The sequence below is a fragment of the Argiope bruennichi genome, chromosome X2 (genome assembly GCF_947563725.1).
Source record: "Argiope bruennichi chromosome X2, qqArgBrue1.1, whole genome shotgun sequence".
NCBI classification, from domain to species: domain Eukaryota; kingdom Metazoa; phylum Arthropoda; class Arachnida; order Araneae; family Araneidae; genus Argiope; species Argiope bruennichi.
The window spans coordinates 6,243,021-6,265,733 of record NC_079163.1 but is presented as its reverse complement, the minus strand read 5'-3'; the positions used below and the strand labels follow the sequence as shown (position 1 = coordinate 6,265,733).

Genomic DNA, 22,713 nt, shown 5'->3' with positions numbered 1-22,713 from the left:
TGATAAAAAAGTTTTTATTATTCACTTTCTTGACGCAAAATTTTGCTGCTATATTTCATTACTAATTTCTAAATAAATAATTAATTTTTTAGATATAAAATATTGCTCTTATATTATGAAACCAATGCTGCTTATTATAACAAAATCTTACAAAAAAAGTTGATATTAGCAATTTAAACTTTTTCGAACAAGATAATACTTTGGGCAGTATAAGGAGAAAGACACAAAATCAATGGTCGCAGTTTAAAAATGTTCATATTATAATCAAAGTGTCAGTTTTTGTTAGTTTCTAGGACAATAGTTAATCATAACAATTGTATTAAGGAAAATAACAGAATGAAATAATTTATTAAAGAACATCTTTGCGGACAGTTCTGGACAAACTATCCTTTTTGAAAGGATCCAAGAAAATTTTATGTCTAATAGTTGCTGCTGCTACCAACTGTTTTCATTATAAATTGCAATTGAAAAAAGAACTTACATATGAAGTATAAAAGACGACATGATATAAAACAAGAAATTATTTTCCGCTCAGTGTTTCTTTTAAGAATGTAACATAATAAATTCAATGATTACTTCTTTCAGAGCATGAACTGAATAACTCGATTGGGGCATTAAAGCCTAGAGTTAACCGTAAGTGTGGAAACTGCTTCAACAATTCCTAATAAGAGAAATTGTTCAAATCTGTCCATTCATAATACAAGAATGGTTTAAAAAAATCGATTGTAATTCTAATATCGATGTAATGAAAATTCTTATCTAATCTCTGGAACTTGTTCAGTATAACTGAACAAGTTTGATAATAATTAGAAAGAAAACATATATATTTTCATCCAAATATTCTAAATCAGAATTAAATTTTATTTACAGATAAAATAATTGTATATAAATGAAAGTACTTTATCAGAAAATGTTACTTTCATTTATTACATTTTAGTTAACTAAAAATTTCTTCGGATAAATCGACTATTTTATTAAAGATTCGAGGAAGCACAATTTATAGTTTATTACAATTAACAAAAGATTATTTTCCAACATATTCGAATAAAACTTTCAGATATTTCCATTTCTCGATTTTAATGATTAAGTCAATTGTGTTCTAAAAGCTCAAGCTTAGTAAAATTTTGAAAATTTAAGCCTTTGAAGACAATAAATTCTACATAATGGTTATAAAAGGGAAAAAACTGAATTCGTTTTGATTCATTTTGCATAGCATCTGTAAGAAAATTTTGTATATTCAACACTAGAATTTATATTTTTATACAAAGTTCCAAATTTAATTTATTTTAATGCATGCACAGTTAAATATTTATTTTTTTTATGAAATATAAAACCTTCAATGCATTTCGGAAATGCTAAAGTAAAGAATAACTATTGATTCTTCAAGTTTATTTTCTGTATTCCACAAAATAATTGAGATGACTTAAAAGGGCAAAGATACAAAAGACAAGACTTATTTTTTATATAACATGATAAATTATAAGCTGTAAAAATCTCTATATATTTTAAATTAAACTATGCAAACTAAGATATCATAAGTTAGTTAACATAAATTCAGAGATGAAATATGCTAGAGGTAATGCTAAACAAATGCTGTTTTTATGAAGATACAGCTCTGATTTTTTTCTTAACAAAGAAATAGCATTTTCGAAATATTTTTGAATTTTACTGACATATCAAATTAAAAGACTACAAAATGTATCAAAAATAATAATTTTTTAAAGTAAAACAGTATTTGTTTTCCTTTTATTAAATGAGCAACGTTAATACTGATTCAAGGAGTGCAATTTTCTCACGAAAAAAAAAATTAAGAAAATGGATATATTTTGATTACAACAGAAATTTCCTTTATTATTAACTTTAAGCAAAATCACATTGTCAAACTCCGAAATTATTTTTTAATTTTAAAATATTTAAAAAATGAATAATTTATTAACAAACAAAAGAACCCTGCCAAAACACCCGCCTGCAACCCATGAGATTAAACAAACGCTATTACAGGAAAGCTGACAATTTATTCCGAATCTAACGTGCCTATTTTTCACTGAAAATAATGAGGAGATGACCATGTATATTTATATTATGTTCTGATGAAGTTATTTTTTCTTTCATCTTATCTCCAAATATTTCTTCACAAACATCTCCGAAGTTTCCTCATCAAAGTCTTCTAATCCTGAGGGAATGTCAAACCACGAGACGATTTCATTTTTATTCCGTGGACCAAAAGAATAAACCGAAATATCCGCCACAAAAGCTTGTTTCCCGGTTTAACTAATGCGTTGGTTAGGGGAAAAGCAAAGAACTGCTTTTGCCAAACGACCAAAAATAATACTAAGAAAGATGGTAAAAAATGTTTGGCGAAAGAGGGTGAAGTTGGTGTCAGATGTTGAAAGAATAGACGTTCCGGAGGGCATTTTTACAGGAAGATGAAAATATTGGAGGAAGTCCAGCTCTATGAAAAAAGATCTGACATGGAGGTGGCCAGTTGTGAGAAATCTACGAAATGAAAGATTTATTGCTGTAATTTCGCAGCATATCGAATCGGTGGAAATGGCATACATTTCCAAGGAAAAGTGCCAAAGAAATAAATATTTTATGTTCAACAGTTTCAAAAATTTCGGAAATGAATTTTTTAATGTGAAAAAGTTATGTTACAGCATCGTAGAGCTGGTTAAAAATTTAATTTCAGTTACAAATCATTAAACATTTGGAATGAAAGGAATTAATCACAGTGATAAACCGTTCACGTTTAATTTCAAAAATACGGCATAAAAATATACACATTTGTCAATAGCCTTTAAATAAAGAATAAAATACCAAATAAATGCAAAACTAAAGAGAAGTTTCTATATTCTTTCTATTCAGTACAAGGATTTTTTTCCTTTTCTTGAATCTAAATTTTAAGTTAATGATGTTCTATAATAATATATAGATTATATAAAAAAAATCCCTACATTTACAGATTAGAATTTCATACGCTTTTCATCCATTTTTTAATTTTCGAGATTTAAAATGCTTTCACTTCATGTAAGTCTAAGCATGAAAAATTATTATTCCAACAAGTTTTGGTCTTTAAAGTTTGTATACAATAACAAATAGGAGTTCTGAATATATTTTCTTCTTTTTATAATTCAGATGTTAAGAGAAAAGCCAAAAATGTAGCTTGAAAACCTATATCAGTTGAAAATAACTGCTATAGTCAGATTAAAAACGCAATTGAGTTTTTATAACATTATCGAATCCATAACATTTTATAACACATGTATGAAGAAATTTAAAAAAAAACTATAAAACACAATATTAAATATGGTGTCGAATCAAACAGCTGTTTTCATATTTTATTAACAAATGAAACCAACTGAATTTTTTTTTCTCTCTTTTTTTTCGTTTGTGTTTGTGCAAGATTGAGTATAATCAAAAATTATAACAGGAAACTCAGTGTTGTGATCAACCCCGTAGAATGGAAGAAAATTTTGCATTAAAAAATCAAAATTTGACTATCAGCGTAAAATTTATTAACAAATAAGTGCATTTCAATTATAATTCAGACATAAATTTTTAAGCATCGCAATTCGATTTTCAAACCTAAAGTCAACAGATGGTTCATAAAAAAAAGGATATCTTAATTATCTTACACTGTGTCAATGCGGGATTCTGAATTCTAAGCATTTTGCGAATACTTAGTATGAAACATGTAAATAGAAAGAAAAAGTCATCAAGATTCTATTTCATGCATCGAATTCTACAGTAAAAGGTTGTTCAAAATAGAATGGTAATACAGACAAGATACAACTCAAAGAACATTACAAAAAGAAAAAAAAATGTCAAGGTGAATCTCAGGGAGTGCAATACCGTCACGTCAACTTTCTTGGCCTTAAAATACAAGGCGTAAATTTCGAAGTCAAAATATAAACCACTTATACACTAACAATACATTTATATAGCTTGTGTGCACTTAAAAAAAACTAAAAACATCTCCTGTACAACTGTAATAAATTATAATTATGGGAAAGCAACACCGTGAAGTTTAGAAGAGACAGTAATATTATGAGCTAAAATAGACAGATATAAGAGAGTAGATCTTCAATAAATCTCACTGAAACCTAGAGACTTAGGAGTTCAGGGCAGGTCAAAAGTCAGAAGTTTTGCGACCATGGTTCAACGGGAAAGCAGAATTTCATTTGCCATTTAACAGTTTGTAGACATAATTTCTTTAGGTAAGAAATGCCTAAAATCGTAAAGAAAGATTATGTTCTGCTCTTGATGGATTTAAGAGACAAAAATACAGAGAAATTTAAATGAAATATCATAGAATCATTCTTGTGTAATCCGTTTATCTTTTAAAGAATAATTTTTTTTTGTTCCTGAAATAGCTTAAAAGGTTGAATGAAGATGTTGATAAATGAAATCTTAAAAACCACCCTTTTCCAAAGAAATCAAAGGGCAACGTAGAATTTTTAACATTAAGTTAAAAGAATCAAGATTATAAATGTTTTTGAGATACCCAGATGATAGTGACATTTTGTTAAATAGAAAATGTCGAAAGTGTTAGAATTTAATTCTATGAACTTCAGCAGATAAGCAATGCAGAGAAAACAATCATTAAATCCATCACCTACGTTTAAAAAAAGATGCGATTAAATACTCGGAATATCTATCATTCCTTTTTAACACTTTGAAACTGTTGAATTCTCTATGAATCAAAAAAAGACTTATAACAGCAAAAACATGGCTCAATGTACACAGGTAATTATTATAAGGTGCTAAAGAGAACCAGTTAAGAAAATTTAAAGCTTGAAACCATATCAAGAGTTTTGAAACGCAACTTTTTTTTTTCTGTGTGCTTTTATAAAACGAGAAAATATTTTCTAGTTTATTGACCGAAAGTTTTCTTAGTTCGGAAAATAACTATGTTATGACAGTGAAAGACGCGTCGATCTTATTAAAATAATAGCATTGTTCAAAACTTTATTGTAGCCTATTAAAATCCCCAACTACTCAAAACTTTGACAGAATCCTGGATTCATTTGCTGAAAAGAAAGATCTTTATAAAAACTGCATTTCAACTCCTGTTGGTTGGAGAAATCTGTAAACGAATTAATTAGACGCCATTTTCAAATCTTTTTTTTAGTCACAGTTCTTTAAATTACACATTTTCTGAAAAACAGTTCATGTTTTTATATATTGCCAAAATTTTGATGTTTTTAAAATGTTTAAAATTAAATACCGCTGCAAGCTGCAGAACTCTTATCCAATTCAAATAAATGAGATAGGGATCTATTTATAACAAGTCAATTGGATGAATAACAAAAACATGCAAATCTCAGTTACTGAATTTATTGATAATAATTGAAATTTTCAAAATAAAATACATAAATCGAAAGAGCCTAACACGATTTGAAAAAGCCAGTTAAATATTTCTTAACTACTTATGGGCATTTTTTAAATGTCCTCTTAATTAAATTTTTTTTTTCATTCTTTAAAATGGAAGGCACTCATATCTTTAAAAAATTAGATTAACACAACATGAAGATAATTTGGAATTAAAAACGATAAAAGAGAAGAAGGTATCATTCTTACTCATGTTTCTTTACATACTCTAATATTATCAGATACTGGACATCAAAAATATTAAGCTGTACTTGCTAGTAAACGAGCCAATGTTTTAAGGTAATAGTTCCAAAATATCTTTATTCCTGCAAACGTCATTTAAGAAAATATCTTTTCCCATTACCAAAATTTTGATGTAGGTTAAATATAAATTTGTCTAATATATATATTCTCTAGTCCAGGAAAATAAGGTGAAATTTTTTTGTATTAAACGTCATGATACGAAAATGATCCTACGGGATTATAATATATTTTAGATCCAAAATGAGACGAAATTTGTTCCAATGGTCCATAGATAGAATGGGATATTACGATTGATATCTCATAATGAGAAATGCAGTAAGAAGTACTAAAAAATCTTGCATATAAATGTTCGTTTCTCCCTTTGATAATGGCCCCAAAACAGGATTGAAAAATATGGTACAGAACACGAATACAAACAATTATAATTAAATGCGGTTATATACTTTGTATTATTTTAAAATAAAAAGAAATAGCCTTTATATTAACTACTCTATGGAGATTTAAAAATAAAGATTAACTTATGGATATCGATATTTTTCGTTCACTCATAGGAAACAATTTTTAAAAAATCAAAAGCTTTTAGAAAATTAAATGACAAGAAAGAAAAAAAAAATATTTTTATACAATAGACTCAAAGCAGAAATTTCCAGTGAAATTACAGGAAATAAGCAACTACTTTATTAGGTCGCGAGTTTCAAATACACAACGGAATGGACAATATAATAGAGAAAAAATAATGATTTAACTGCTTTTCATTCTATATGGTTTAAGAATGATCTTACTTTAGCACATTTTGAAGATATTCATTAGTGCAGAAATCTTTGTACATGTTTAGATCGAATAAAAAGCACAGAGAGAACGAAATTTTCTTGTTCCTCTTGCAACTTTTGCTTGATGGCGTATAAAAAAGCATTTTCTAGAGGAGTAAAATATATCATATTAAGTGAAAAATTCACAACATTTTCTATAGATGCTACGTTTCCATCAGGAAATTTTAAAAAAAATGGTATTCACTAATTTCTGTCATAAAAACTAAACCGGATCATAAAACACACAGAAATTTATCAATAAATTAATTCTGAAATTTGATTTCAGAAACATTTGCGGTGGAAGAAACATGTAGTTCATAAATCCGAAATCAACCGAAAGCTATGACTTCACTATTGCAATCATTATTTGAGATAAGGGATAGCCAATCTCCGTGGAAACATCTTCTTGGGAAAAAATTTTGTAAGCGGCAAATTATTTATCTCTTATATCGTGGAAAGTAAAAAGCTCGGAATATTCTTAACAAACTATAGTGACAAATACTACAGTTTTTAAGTAAGAGTCCCTGTAACTGACAATATATTTCCAATAAACTGTATACAAACAAGAATTGCTTTGCAAAGCTGTGAAACAAAAATGTGGAGTTAATTTTTTTTTTTTTTTTTTTTTTTTTTGTGAATATCGATTCAAGCTATCATACAAGGCCAGAAAGTTGATGTTAGTTTTTAAAGAAGTTACAAAAGGAATGTATTGTGTTAAGATATTCAATTTATTAGGCTTAAATGAGATTTAGAATGTATGGCTAATTTCATAGACGAATGTTATAATATAAAATATATTATATTTAGCTAGAAAACATTTAAACAGAAAGAAGCTAAATGCGTATAAATTTTACCTATTCTAAACGCGATGAATGAAAGGTCTAATTCACAGTTTCAGAAAAAATTACCACAAAGAATTAATATTATGAAAATTCAAGCCAAAACGATTAAATTTCTGGTAAAAAAATACAGTTTGGAGAATAAGACGGCAGTAAATGTGTTTCATAAAAATAACTAGAGTAAGGTTTTGTTTATCGTTACTGTTCAAAAAAATTCTCAATTAATTACAAAATAATAAAACTGTTGTGGAAATTCGATATAATTATGAATTACTTATTTTTTTAAGAAATTAAAAGCCGCCAAATGTATTTCATTGAAATGTAATGGCACATGCAAATTCTTTTTTGCAACTCCAGTTTACTATTTAATGATAGAAATTTTGAATATTATATAAATATATGTATACAAGTATAGCTGAAGGTGCAATGCGGAAATCTGGTAGAAATCCAGTTTTGCCAGATTAAATATCTGCCACTGAATGTTAAAATCTAATCATATATTTCTTGAACATGTCATGAGTTTTGGGGGGGGGGGAAATTGTTGATTGAGATTTCTTTTAATAATTCTCAGTTAAATATAAAACAGCAGATTTTTGGAAGCATGAACCTATAAATCCTAAAATTTGCTACAACAATAGAAAAAGAAAAAAATATATTTTACAATCAAGCGACAAATACAAAGAAGCTGACGCAGATACACACACACACACACACACACACATACACACACACACACACACACATACACAAAAAAAAAGACAATTTTCATTCCTCTTTATAATTATCTTCCTCGGGGTTAAAAACAAAAGAATAAGCGCAATTTTTTCTTCTGAACATCATGGGTACCGGCTTGGATTAAACTGGACACACTATCATTATGGCCGTAGCATTAGTGCAGTGACATTAATTAATACATCAAGGAAACGCCCTGAAGCATTTATTAATACACAGAATCTCTGGTTCCGAAAAGAACGTTAAAAACGTTCATTAACAACAGCAACTGTTATTAATGAAGTTGTTATAATAGTAGGGAGGAAGAAGAAATTTATTTTTTTCTTTTGAGAATTAGTCATAATTGGATCTGACACCCGTACTTGGCGGTTTGGTTTGTTAACAAATTAAAGTCATTTCTTTCTTCGAATATATTTTGCGTTTGATAAAAGTTTCATCTTCCTCATTGATGAACAGATCAATTAAGTGACCGGGTAAGAAATGCAGCTGAGTGAAAGGAAAAAAAAGAATTTCTCATTTGAATAGAAAAAAAAAAAATTAAAAAAAGGCTAATCACGTGTTTGATTTTCAGATCCTGGATCAATGAAAGTAATCTGAAAAATATGGAATTAAAAAATTATAAAAGAGGTTTTATAACTAATAATGACGCCGAATTGATGTAAGTGCTTTAATGAAGAAACATTTTAGATGTCTGAAGAAAGCGAAAAAATTATAGGATCAGTGCTATGAAAATAATTTTAAAGCAACTGCTGTGTAACAAAACAAAGACAAATATGTTGTAATACGTACAATAGATAAAAGAGTTCCTTGAATATGATGGAAGAGAAGGGAAAAGCATAACTTTGTAAAATACAACTAAGCAGATCAAATGCGATTTAATCGCAATCGAATTTCAAATCCTACAGCAAACTATGGCTTCTCACATTCATCTAATAACCAAATCTGAAAGATATTAGTATTGCTTATAATAGCTATTTATTGATTCCATTATCACCAAGTTCTATAAAATGATATTGCAGCTTTAATAAAAGAAATAGAATGAAACAAATGTATTCTATTTCTTTCATTAGAGGATTTCGACACTTCTAAGTTTCCGATGCACTGATTTTTGACGTTCCAGATTTTGTGTCAGAGTTTTGGAAATAATCTTTTTGTCTGCAGAATTTACAAATCAAGGCAGAAATCATTTCTTATTTTGCTGGAATTAACGATCAGCTAAGAATTTCAAAAGCCGAGATATTTCCATAAACACATATTTAAATTGTTCACAAACAAATATTTGAAAGATAACCAGACTGCAGACTAAGTTTTACAAATAATTTCATTTCCCACATTCATCTTAAATCCATTTTGTCTTTAGTCAACATTAAAGTCTTTTACAGATATTTTCGAAAAGCTGATTCTTTCAACTACTAATACCTCGTCTAAGAATTTCCATTTATAATCTTCCATGAAATCTGATCAAATCACAAAGAATATTTTGTGGCTGATTTCATTTCTATAAATTACTTCAAAATCGTTTGTCTTTGAAGGCCATTTGTAGAAATATACGAGAGGCTTTCATATGTTGCATGTTTCAAAGCTATACGCATGAGAAAGTATTAAGTAAAGAGCAGATAGCTACATCATTCTAATTATCAAGTGGAAACATTGCTTATAAATACATTCTCCAGAGCTTCTGTTCTCATGCCATGCTGTAATATCTCATTAATTTCGGAGCCGCGTTTTCGAGAACTATCTTCACCCTTTCAGCAACTAAGACTAGTATCTCTAATTAAGTTCTCACACTATGGCATAGTGACCATTCGACAATGAAATCAATCATTTCCGTACTAATTTGACGCAGCTTCTATCCACCATAGCAGAACATTTCTCGTTTCGATGTAATAATTGTACTTTGAGAAATATCCTGAACAGCAGCAGGAAATAGGCATTTTGAAATAATTGATTGTGTTGAAGGTTTGATAATTTCTCTCCTTGAAATGCTTCAAAATTAAGAGAAGGTTTTTAGAAGTCGATACTTTTCGGACCATCTACGGATAAAGAGCAATAACAGATATTTAAAAAAAATTAAATTAATAATTAAAAAAATAATTAAATTGATTATTAATTTTAAAAAATGCTAATTTCTAAAAAAATGGGAAAAAATATTTTGTATGTAATAATACGTTTTATGTCAATTGATATTTTGACAATCACCAATAATTATATTTTAATTAATTAGAAAGAAATTTATTGAATTTGTAATAAAAATTTTTATTTTCACTTTTTCAAAAATACCCACAGAAAAATAACATTAATTTTTGTCCAAAAACAACTACACAAAATATATAGATAAAGTTGTTACGTAAGAATTAATGATTTTATTTTATACTACCCAGTCATTTGTTTTCGAAACAGATTACTGTTTTTTAAACATAATTTCATAAATTTTAAGCCATTTATTTTTCTTTGCATATTAATAAAATCCAAATCTGATCTTAATATTTTACATAAAATAAAAATAGAGAACTATTATTAGTAGAAAACAGCATTTTATTCGATATTCTATATGAATATCAAATAAAATGCTGATGATAAATATCTGAGCATTCGATATTCTATATGAATTATTAACTGCAGTTATAACACTCATTGAATAAATTTTTCAGAAAAAAAATGAGTCAAATGAATTGGAATCTTAAACAATAAAACAGATAATTTTTAAAGCATTATTCAAAACAAAAGGTTTTCATAAATTTAATAATTTCATTTATTTGAATTGTATCTTTCAAACAAAGACACAGTTTGAATACTTCAATACAATAATACAAGAATACTTCAAAGCAAAAGAATTCTTTTCTAGAAGAAAAAAGTCATTCTAGAAGTAGTTTTAAAGTAATGTCTGCCTTATTTACTAACAAAAGTGGAAGTGGAAAAGACAAGAAAACAACATAAATAATTTGAAGTGAGATTTAATAAATGTTTGAGTAATAAGTATCATTTAGACGTTTCAACGCATATTTTTTAGCACTCAATAATGATTATTTTAATTTATAACAAAAGAATATTTAAGAAAAATGGAAAGTGAACAGACTTGTTTACTCAGTGTTATACTTGTTTTCACAGTGAGCTAATTTTAATAACAACGGCAATTCTAAAATTGATTTAAGTTCTTTATGGGCTTAGAGGGATGAATATATATACAGATAAAAATGGTCTTTTTTCATTATTAAACAAAAGAAAAATTACACCAAATTAAATAAAGAATGAAAATCATATTTATCGAGATGTTTAATGAATGTCTCCGACATACTAAAATACAAAAGAATGTTTGGTTAGTTTATTCAAACGATTCAATTCTATCTTAATATTATTAATTGCCGTAAAAATAACAATTTTAATTAAAAAGAGTACTACAAACTCTTCCTTGTTTGTGCAGAGGTAGAACTGGTTCAGTATTAAATGTACTACAAAAACAAATTAATTTAAATAAATGTTTTAAATTAACGAAAGAAAAAAATAGGAAAGTGATAGCGCTCAACCAAGAAAAGGAAACTCCGGAAAAGAATTCCAAGTAAGGGGAAAAAAATGCTCCAAAAATTACAAAATAATTTTAAATATCCTGAAAGACAACATAATTTGTTCAGTAAATTTAAATGATATATAATAACTAGATTAGAAAAAATAAAACTAATTAATTCTATCAGAAGATAAAAAAGTTAATTTTTAAATGCTTCTTTTTTGTTTGAATTCTAAATCTGGAGAGTGCTTGTAATCATTTTGAGAGGAATAATGCACCAATTAATGCTAATTAAACAGGTCTGTTTTTAAATCCACCTTCCATATAGACTTTTTAACATAAAGTCTTAAAAATAGTTGTTCTTATAGGGTAACAAAAACTAATGAATTCTATAAATTCTTTCATTACAATGGAAAATATTTTTTTGTTTCATTTGAATATGCGTAAAGGGATTTGCAAAACCTTCTTAGTTATTGAACCACTATTAAATGTACTACCTCACTTTAAACCTGGTTGTTATTTTTATGATACCTTTTTAAACGAATTCCAATAAAAACGTTTATTGAAGTATATGTACTTATGAAGTGATAAAATTGCAACTCTATTCAGCCTTGTATTAAGTTCCATCATAGAAGTTTAGGAAAATTTTGAAATGAAAGAATAAAGGAAATTTCATTAATTATAGAAATTTTTGATCTTTGTTTCAAAATTGCAAAATTATCATTCCAAACGACACTATTGTTAACAGTATTTTTGGATAATGAAAATGAATATTCACCATTAAATTTTCAAATTGCTGAAACTTTATATCAGCATTAATATGATAACCAAAAGAATTTTATACGATAAATTTAAATCCATAATGCAGAAATGCCCGATTCGGACGAGTAAATTTTCAATCAAAATATTACATACATGATAAAATATCGACAGCTTTCTATGAATAAAAATTCTAGAAATGCTCACTTCATGCGGTATTGTAGTGGAAAACTACATTTGAATGCACTGGACTATCATGTATATTTACAAAAATTAACGTTATTTTGAATAGTTTCAATCTTCCTGTTAGTAACAAGCCAATAGAATGGCTTTCCGAAGGAAACTAGGTCTTTCCCGATTTCGTACAAATGTAGAGAGTTTACTCATTGTTAGATTTTTAACCAAAGAAGGGTCTCGAAGAAAATATAAAATCATTAATTTCAGAAAATCGTATAAAATATAACAATGTGTAAGAATATCTTCTCTCTCTCTCTCTTTCTCTATCACACACACACACCACATGAGCGCGCGCATGATTAAAATACAAACTATTAACTAACTCTTAAATTTATTAGACGACACATATCTTTTATTACTAGGTACATTAACAATCTGTTGTATTGCGCTTCCAGTTTCGAGAAGTAATCTTACTTCTAATCTAAATGTCTCACACATTAGGAGTCACAAAACGACTTATATTACTCAGCCCACTGAAGAAATATTCTTGCTTCAGTTCTCTTGTCCTCTTAGTCAGAGAAGCACAGCTAGCAATAACAAAAGCTCTGCAAGAATTTCCAATTTACTCCGGAAAAGTTCTCCATACCAACAAAAGACTATATGGTTTAAAAGAGACCAAAGTGTTTATTCAATCAATGAGAAGATATCTGTGTGTAAATGCACAAGTGGAAAATGAGTTGTGAATAACTAATGAGGATTATCGATGTTAATGAAGTGCAGATCTTGTCAGTTATCCTAGGATTTTTTGCAGCACTTTCCAGACATTTTTAAGACTCCATCAGAAGACATTCAAATCCAGGAGCAACATTCCCACCGTTTTCTATTGTTAAGATGAGAGGCTTCTAGTGATTAAATGAGTTAGATGAATATAATGAATGCAATTGGAAGGGAGGAAGACTCATTTAAAATCCTTGGCATTTCATTACGTTAGCAAAGAAACTGTTTAGGTCATTTCGTATTTTTCCTGAAAAAATTAATGGATTATTTTCCATTTCTTTTCCAAGAGAATTTTCCGTTTTTTTTTGTTTTTTTTTTTGTGGCTCAATATAGATATTTGTCAAACAAAACTTTTTTTAAGTAATAAAATCAAAGAAAATCGCATCCTAAATTTCTTTGCCGTTCAAAACTTTCTCAAAATAGTAGGTAAAAACCCTCTATAATCTCTGTATCTTGAGCAACATAAAGAATGTTTTCTATTTACAATTAACTGCAACGCTCATTAGAAAAAAAAAAGAAATGAAAAATGTACTACTTTTTAATTTATAATTTTTGTAGAGAGTAACTTAACAAAAAAACTGCCTTACTGAATATAATCCCTAAATAATAACTCATTTATAGTTTACCCTTCAGGCCAGGAGAATGACCAAGCTCTGAAAGTTGACGGTAGGAAAGTCATTTATTGATCAAGGATAAGCCAAATATACCATATTGCCTTCAAAATAAACAATACTTAACAAATGAAGCAAAAATATCTTATTCAATAATTTTGGAGCTGAAAATCAGGCAATAGAAAGATATGATATACCAAATGGAAGTATTTAAAGTTAAAATATTATAATATGAAACAAAATTTAATTATTTTAAATGATGTTTTAAAAAGCATGTATACTACGAAATAAAAATAAAAATGAATATCCAAAAAGGCAATACTTCCGTTATAATGGAAAAAACACGCGAATGAAAAATCAAGTGAAACGATAAAAATTGCTTTGAATTTCATTAAAAAGCAAAAAGAGAGTTACAAAATGTGTTCAAAATTTCTTTTGAAAAGTGTATTAAAATGAAAGGAAAAAATAGCAAGAGAATAAATTTGGTATGATTTAAATACTAATTTTTTTAAATTTCAAGGCTGTCTAAAAACAGTTTTGTTATAATCACATATTACAAAGTTATAGATATTAATGATTACGACAAATTTTTAAATAATATATTGAATATTTTAAACAATATATTTAAACATTGAAAGCTTCAAAAAATGCTTTCTTAGTGAGCACTTACTATCAAGACGCCTCCTGAATTCTTCAGATAAAATGATGTTTTAATGATTGCTTTATAAATATGTATAGAAATTCAGAGTTTATATAGGAAAGGACAACCAATAATCATGTTTGCCAATAAAAACTACATTTCGACTAATATTTAGTGGAAATGTTTCAATTCTTATAAATAACAAAAACACTGAAACACGTCTACCTAGTAAGTTGATAATACGGAGAAGCGAAACTTATTGTAATTTGTCCAGCCTTTTGCAAAAAGATTATGAACAGATCCTATGGATCCTACTTTGAAATAATAATAAGTAGCATATTTGCTAGTTTGAGATGGACCTTAACACTTCTATGAAGTTTTGGCTTCTTATCAGTTCTTCAATTCAGAGAAGAGATGAAAACACTCGGCTCTAAGCCGCAGTCTTGATGAAGGGGACAAGGACAAAAGTTTGTCGCAACAGAAAATCTTGTTCAACGAGTTGATCAAGTGGTTTGATAGAAATAGAGGATGCTGGAATGTCAGGCAACGAGCTGGTCGACCAGCATGGCAAAATTGTTACTTTTGAAGGATGAATGTTTAGACGTTCTTGCTCTACCCTCTTTCCTTAAAAGAAAAGTACAAGGATTTCCAGACTAACAAATAACTTCAAAAGAGCCTTAAAAACAATCCGGCATCGCTGGCAACAACATTCTTCGAAGAAGGGAAAGAAAACCTGATCCACAGATATGACAAATGCCTGATTCTTCATGGAGATAATATTGAAAAGCAACCACGTTTGTGCATAACTTTTGGTGATGGATTCATTTTGTTCTCTTGATCTTCTTTTATGGTCCGTCGGAGTAAAAATAACAATAATAAAACCTGGCCCGTGTGATTGTAAAGTTCTTATTTCAAATGTATGCCAACACTTTGTAAGTCAAATAAAATATAAAAGGTCAGATCAAATTGGAATATTATAAAACATTTTTTCCTCCATATTTTATTTAGCAAATTTTAAAGCATTTCATGTTTTCTTTTTAGTGAAATCCATATTTTTATATATGGTTTATTGTATAATAAATATCCAGACGTCTTATGTGCGATTACCTGGATGGAAAAAATCATTTCCTAGTTACTACATATAGGTGCATTTTTCACATAACTTTCAGGCTGTTTTCCAATATCCTAAGTAATTTTTGCGCTACGCCTTTCATTTGAGACTAAATATATAAGAAAAGCAGGGGCCGGGGCTTTCAATAAAGAAGCTACGTGACAGGATTAAGAATGACAATAAGCCAAGATCTTAACACGGAAATAAAAAGAAACATTTCTAGGCGTTTAGAGACGAGTCATAATCATAAAAAAAACACCATTCAGAAACCTAATAGAACTTCGAGGATTCACCTTACCAAGAAATCAACTACTTGTTGTTAAGTAAAAAAGAGCGCAAGGCATTTAAGCTTTTGGCATAAGGCATTTATTGCAGGTATATCCTTCAGATGATTTCAAAACTGTGTTCTTTTATTTAGTATAAAATAATAAGTAAAAGGAAATTCGAGTTCCATTTCTATTTAACTCAAATATGAATATATTTATTAGGGGTAAATATCGATTGAGGGTAAATATTTATTTTTATAACACATTTTATTTTGTTATGATTCTAATCCTACGAACAGATTCAGTTGATATGATTAATAAAAAGCTATACAAATCAAAAAATCTCAATAGGGAAACAGCTCATCATTGCATTCAACTGATTTGCATGCATGAACAAAGAGGAAGTATTAACTTTCAAAGACAGGAGGTTAAAAATAATTCTAGCCTTTTTATAGGTAGCTTGTATTTATTCATATAATAACAAAGAGTATACCATATTCATATAGTGTATCAATTCTAATTGTTTCTCTTAAAATATAGCTATTCATGGCTACAGCAATTGGTACACATTCCATTTTTTGAACGCAAAGTAAAAACATTTTGAAAATAGTCAATGTATTATTCCTACTAACAGTTGGGTAAATGGTTGCAGAAGAAGTATATGAAAATGCTTTGAGTTATGATATCATATAAAAATATTTTAAATGAGAGCAAATGAAGCCATTTAACAGTCATATTCCAGTAGATGCCAATAAAACTAAATAGAAGATCCTAATGGCAATAATAGAATAGAATATTATTGCAAAGAGTTCAATGGCTAAAAGAAAGAGAGAGAAATTAAATGGATGCTTCCAAAGAAAATGCATAACACTTCAGTGAAACGAGCACTTACAAAGAAATTTAATTAAAGATTCCATTTATATTAAGAAGATAAAACTGTTATCTCTTAAAAATGGAAAGATAAGTTTTAGAAAGAGCAAATAAAGCCTTAAGGATATTTATTTGATACCTTAAACCAGTCATCCATTTTACTATAATGCAGTGCTAAGTTGCGCAAAATAAACGATATGCTGCTTCATTTCATAGGAAATGAAGGAATAGATTCAAACAAACATTCCACTATAAACCTTTGATCTCCGAATGAGTTTCATTTGAGAAAACAACCGAAAATGAATGACTCCCATGAATGAATCAGTTGTAATAATTTAAGCTCTGAAACTGCAATTCTTCGCAAAATTTGTATTGGATTGAAATGAAAAATAATGACGTGAAATTAAAATCAAAGCGACTTAGATGTCTTTTTTTTAATATGTTAATCAGTTTGGAATGATTTAATTCAAATGAAAAGTTGTATCTTTTAGTTTTTTTTATCTATAAAATTCCATTTCAAAACCTTTTTAGTAAAGGGATCAAAACGATAAAGAATGAAATTAAGAACCATTTTCAGTTTTTATATATTTTTTTTCTGAACATCTTCCTTTGTAATTCATTTTTAATTTGCTTTATTTCTTTTTGCTTTATTGCTATCGTAAACATATATTTCTGCACACAATTAGACATAAACGTGCATCACATAATTTCATTTTGTGAAGAAACTTTAAGACTGTGTAAGTTTGAATGATCAATATTTCTATATATAAAAAATTTCATTTTTCATGAATTAATTTTTTTTTTGCGAAATAAAAACATTTATATGATGGAATGTTATTGCTGTATAATGATCTATTCAAGGGAAACAAGTAAGATTAATAGACATGCAGACAGCTACTTTGACGTCGAAATATTGAGATATTATGTAGGAGAAATATTAAAATTTTGGTCATCTGGAGAAAGAAAAACCTGTTGGTATACTGTAAATCAACATACCTCGAATTTTTTTTCAAAAAAGAAGAAAACGTAGTAAAGAAAAAAAATCATCACATGCATTTAGCTAATGCACTAACATCATGTTGTTTTTCGAGCTGTTAAAAATTAAATGTTTAATGCTTAAATTTTAAGCAAGGACGTTAATCATTCAGCGTAAAGAAGTGCTAACATCCGAGTCTGTTTCTTTGTTTCGAAAATTAAAAGGAGCATATTAACTTGCAACCACGAACTACCTTGATTTTAAAGAAAGAAAGAAACTTGAGTATCTAAGTTTTCATATATTCACAGTATTATAGAAGAAGAACAGATAAAAGTCTACGTAGCACCCAAAAGAAAACCTTTAACTGCAGTATATAAAAATCTATAAATACCATTCATTCGCCTTCCATGATTGTTTACTTCATTAGGTTAAGAGAAGGTTCAATGGAACAATGTGTTTATGGGACTGAAAAGATATTATCCATGACTGATAATTCAGGCATGTTTAAAGTATACTTAGGAATAGAAAGAGATGTACTCAGGTAAAGCATTTCTTTTAGTCTAACAACATCTTCAAAAATTCCCAAGAAGTAATTTAAGATTCCTTTCATTGCTTTAGGCAAAGAGCTAACGTGTCGAAAGTCTAAAAAATTCTTGGTAGAATTTCAAACCTATTTATAACCATAGCAAAATTTAATTTTGATAGAAAGAATCTTATGAGCCTTGAAATAGACAATAATTTGAGTAATATTATAAAAACAGGAGTGCGCAAGACTTCAATCGTTCCCATGATATTATGCAGTCTATTTTTAAGAGCATTTGAGGAAGGGGTCATTAAACTAATCGGTTACTGAGAATTGAGTTGGAAGAATACGGAGAAATAGTAGAAAAAATATTCCTAATGTTAATGTCAGATTACGGCTACATCAATGAATAATCACAAGATTACAATTGCCCAATATTCATAGGGATCCTTGAAGAAACTGAACGTTATTCATGACTGTTAATTACACGTTTTCGTTTGTTCATTTGTGACAAAAGTGGCTGATGGAGTTTCACAATTCATTATTCATAATCATCTGAATTCATTTAGCTTAAATCTCTCGCATCAGTGATTTGACATAAAATTGCATTTTTAAATAATTAAGTGCTATTTATAGAGGTAGAGTTTGATGACTTATGGAAATTTATTTAGTTTTGTCTTTTGTTAATATGGAAATACAATTATTATCTTTTCTCATTGTTTGACAAAAGGGGGGGTGGTTTAACGAGTTTGATAGTAGCTATGAAATGATGATAACCTTATTCCTACTGCATACCATTTTCAAATAGGATCGAATTTTTACAACCAAGGCTTGCAAGTTTTCTAACAAAAATAGATATTGTAATGACCAGCGCCATCTATTAGAATAGCAAGAAGAGTTCGACTTCCTTTTTTTTTATATTTAGGGAGAGATACACATGAGAACGATCACTTAGATTGAGAGAGTGATCTGAAGCTTAGAGAATTTTATGTCACTCTCTCAATGATCCCTTAGAGAGACGGATCCGAAATAAAGACTTCAAAATTTTATGTTAAATAAATAATATACTTAACCTTTAGAAATTAGAGTTTTGCGATATGTGTAGAAGAAATAAATGAGTGATTTGGACTGTTGGCTGCGTAGTCTTTCTCATATGTTATAATACTAATAATCATATTAAATTATAACTTATTGCAGATCAAAAAGAAAAATACAAATTACAATATATAAGATGTGATTGTCTACTTGATCAAAATGTTTGAATTTAAAGGCAACCGTAAAACAAATACTAATTATGCAAATAAGTTATTTTAAACAAGAACTCTAATTAGTGATCAGCCGACTTTCGAATTCTGGAAACATCTGGTGATGCTGCTCACTACACTGTTTAAAACAAAATAGAAGAATGCATTCCCTTTTTTCCTATAAAGCTTTAAAATCACAGTTCATGGGTTCTGTATCTAAAATATATTTTCGAAAATACTAGAATGGCCAGAGGTAGTTGAAACACGAATTGAAAATCTGAAGACAAAAGATAACAGAATTTTTAAGCAAATATTTAATTTCAAAGACTAAGGATTTGTAATTAACTATTTTATTCATATAGCAGATTAAAATTTTATTTGTGATTCCTTGTCTTATCTATAAAATATTACTCGAAGACTTAAGCAGAGCTCGCACTAGGTCATTAGACGAAAAGTGCAAAACCAATAAAAAGCATCGGACATCAACATTTAAACTCGGATTACGAACGTATTTTATTCGTCAGGTTGTTACTACTTTTTTTGTTTGCCTTTTCTGGATCTAAAACATGAACGGAAAAAAGTGAACATTCCTTTACCCCAAATTTTGTTTTAAAAAAATCAATTTTTAAATAACCTTAAGCATTCTCATTTGCTCTTTTTTGGTCACTTTTATACATTTTGAGTATAAACGCGAAGTTAAATCCAAATTCAACATATACTCGACTTCCGTTTGATATATTTCGTTTCCACAATTTAACGGAAAAAAATGTAAAAGTATTATGAATTCCTAACACAATTTTCTCATCGAATAAAATTGTATAGTTTAAATTTTTGTTTCAATAACTTTCCTTGTTCATTTTAAACTTGAAGAATAAAATATATTTGGGAACAATGGTCCCATTATTTTTGGCTGCCCTAAAATTCGTTGTTTTTCTGCTAAAAAGTATTTTTTTGACACTTTTGACACAAGCAAACAGAACATTATTTTTATACGATAATTAATATTTTTAAATTCATTGTCTAAAAAATTGACGGCATTCTGAAGTTAATTTAACGATTTAGTTTTTCTGTGTAAGATAAGTATCACTTTTCTATGAGGTTCTAAAACATTAGTGTCAGAGACAAACAATAATGGATTAATGTAATAGTGGAAAGTATTGTTACAAAGTTGTTAAGGATAAAACCTCAGTTGTAGATTATTAAAAACTAAAAAAAATCTTTAGAAGATAAATTTCAGATTTTTTTTTCAAAAAATAAATAAAATAAAATGCTCCAATGATTGTAATTGAATTGCATTGTTCAAATGAAATATGCCATCTAATTACACTGTTTCGGTCATCTATTAGCGATTGATTTTTATACTACAATACTAATTTACTATGTTTCAAAATTGACATTAGATTTATCAATTATATTAACAGTCCATGTAATATACTGTCAGAATTAAGTGAACCTAGAAATAACAGACTAAAACTTCAAGCAAGAGAGAAATGATCTTAATACAAAATGAAGTGCAAAGACAGTTCTGCCTGCCACAGTTTGATTAGAAGTCAATTAAAATAAGATGAGACAGTTGGACTTACCAGAAGCCGAGTCTAGAGCAAAGTAACCCTGTGGATCACCAGCTGTGATATGATAGGATATTCTCTGATCTGGATTCACGTCCAGATCGAAAGCTTCCATTTTGACAACTGTCGTCCCTTCTGGAGAGTTTTCCGGAATATTGGGATAGTAGACAGGCTCAAACGTCAAGGGTATGTTGTCGTTTTCATCTTCGACTTCTATATAAACGTCCAGACGAGAAGTTAGAGGCACTGCTCCTCTATCTTGAGCAATTACTGTCAACCAGTAGCTAAGACTGGTTTCTCGATCCAACACAGCTCGGGTGCGAATATTTCCTAAGAGTAAATAAAAGATAGTTTATTAGATAATATTTTAGAAAAGTCTTCTTTACATTGTTTCTTAGAGACCAAGCCATCGCAATCTTTTCCATCATTTCATATACTTTGTGCAGTTTAAGTATCATAAAAAATAACCCTAATAATGAAATCAAAACAAAATATCCCAAAATTGAAATTAAGAGAAAAACATGTAGACAAGAAAAATTAAGAATGATTTGATTTAAAATATATCATCAGAATTTAAAAAACAAGTAAAAAAAAATCTGATGCTTTTTTTTTGTAATCATCATTATTTAAATTTTTTTTTATATTCGTTGTTAATTTACTTTAGCAATTTACACATTTGAACCATTTTTTTCAGTTATAAAGTTTATAGAATGCAAAGCTTTTAAAAATATGAAATGAATAATAAAAATAAATATCATTATATGTGAATTTTCATCATATATGTTACAGTAAGCAAATCACAAATCACAAATCACAGTACAGTCTTTTATTGAGAAATAATAGAGATCTAAAAGATATATTATAATACTTTGAATATGTAATAAAAATGGTATGAAATTCACATACATTTCATAAAGATATTGATAAATCTTTTTTAATGCTTTCTTAAAATGCTTTCATGCGAACTTGAGCAGAAATGTTTTGAAGTAATACATCGTTATAATTAAAAATGCACAGAAGAGATGCTTGGCCAGAGATATTAAGAACTGAAAATAATTTTTTTGCTGATGATATTTGTAAAGAAAAGTACTTTCTTAACATTTTATAATTAGTTAGATTTTTTTTCTTGGCATATTATTTATTAAATGCAAAATACTTGCCCAGAGAAAATACTGCTGATGATACATGCTAATATCTTCAGTTTACAGTATAAATATTCTTCGTGGTTCTATATTGATAAAAAGTAGATCGTCAGTAAGCAGTTAAAACTGGCTAAATCAAAAGAAGAAGAAGGAAGAAAAAAAAAGCCAAGGTATTCTTGCTGTTTCAGAATGTCATTTCCATAAGACAAAAACTGTTGACATCAAACCATGAACAGCATCTACTGTATACTAACGATATAATTAATATACGTGGTTTTTCTTGTTACAGAGATGATACTTCAAAACAAAAAGAATACATTCACTCATTGTTTTATTTTCACTTGTTCATTTTGAGATTATATCGAGGAGGTGAACATCGAACTAAAAGGTTAATTAACAACATATATGAATCGTTTTATACCTTTAAATAAATGGAAGTTTGTAGTCATTCGTTTAAAAATTTAGAAATAGTTAACATAAGTTACAAGGTGTTTAGCACAATTGACCTTCTTACGTTATAACTTAATTGGCAG

General features: G+C 28.3%; 1 protein-coding gene across 3 annotated transcripts in view; it reads right to left on the bottom strand.

Moving 5' to 3' along the window:
- The window catches only part of LOC129960261 (fat-like cadherin-related tumor suppressor homolog), a 595,142-nt gene that overhangs the window by 161,349 nt on the left and 411,080 nt on the right, over positions 1-22,713 (bottom strand). For all 3 annotated transcript variants that reach the window (XM_056073541.1, XM_056073540.1, XM_056073542.1), the window contains one exon: positions 21,054-21,368. In XM_056073541.1, coding sequence (XP_055929516.1) covers positions 21,054-21,368 — 315 coding nt within the window. The remainder of the gene's footprint in view (positions 1-21,053; positions 21,369-22,713) is intronic.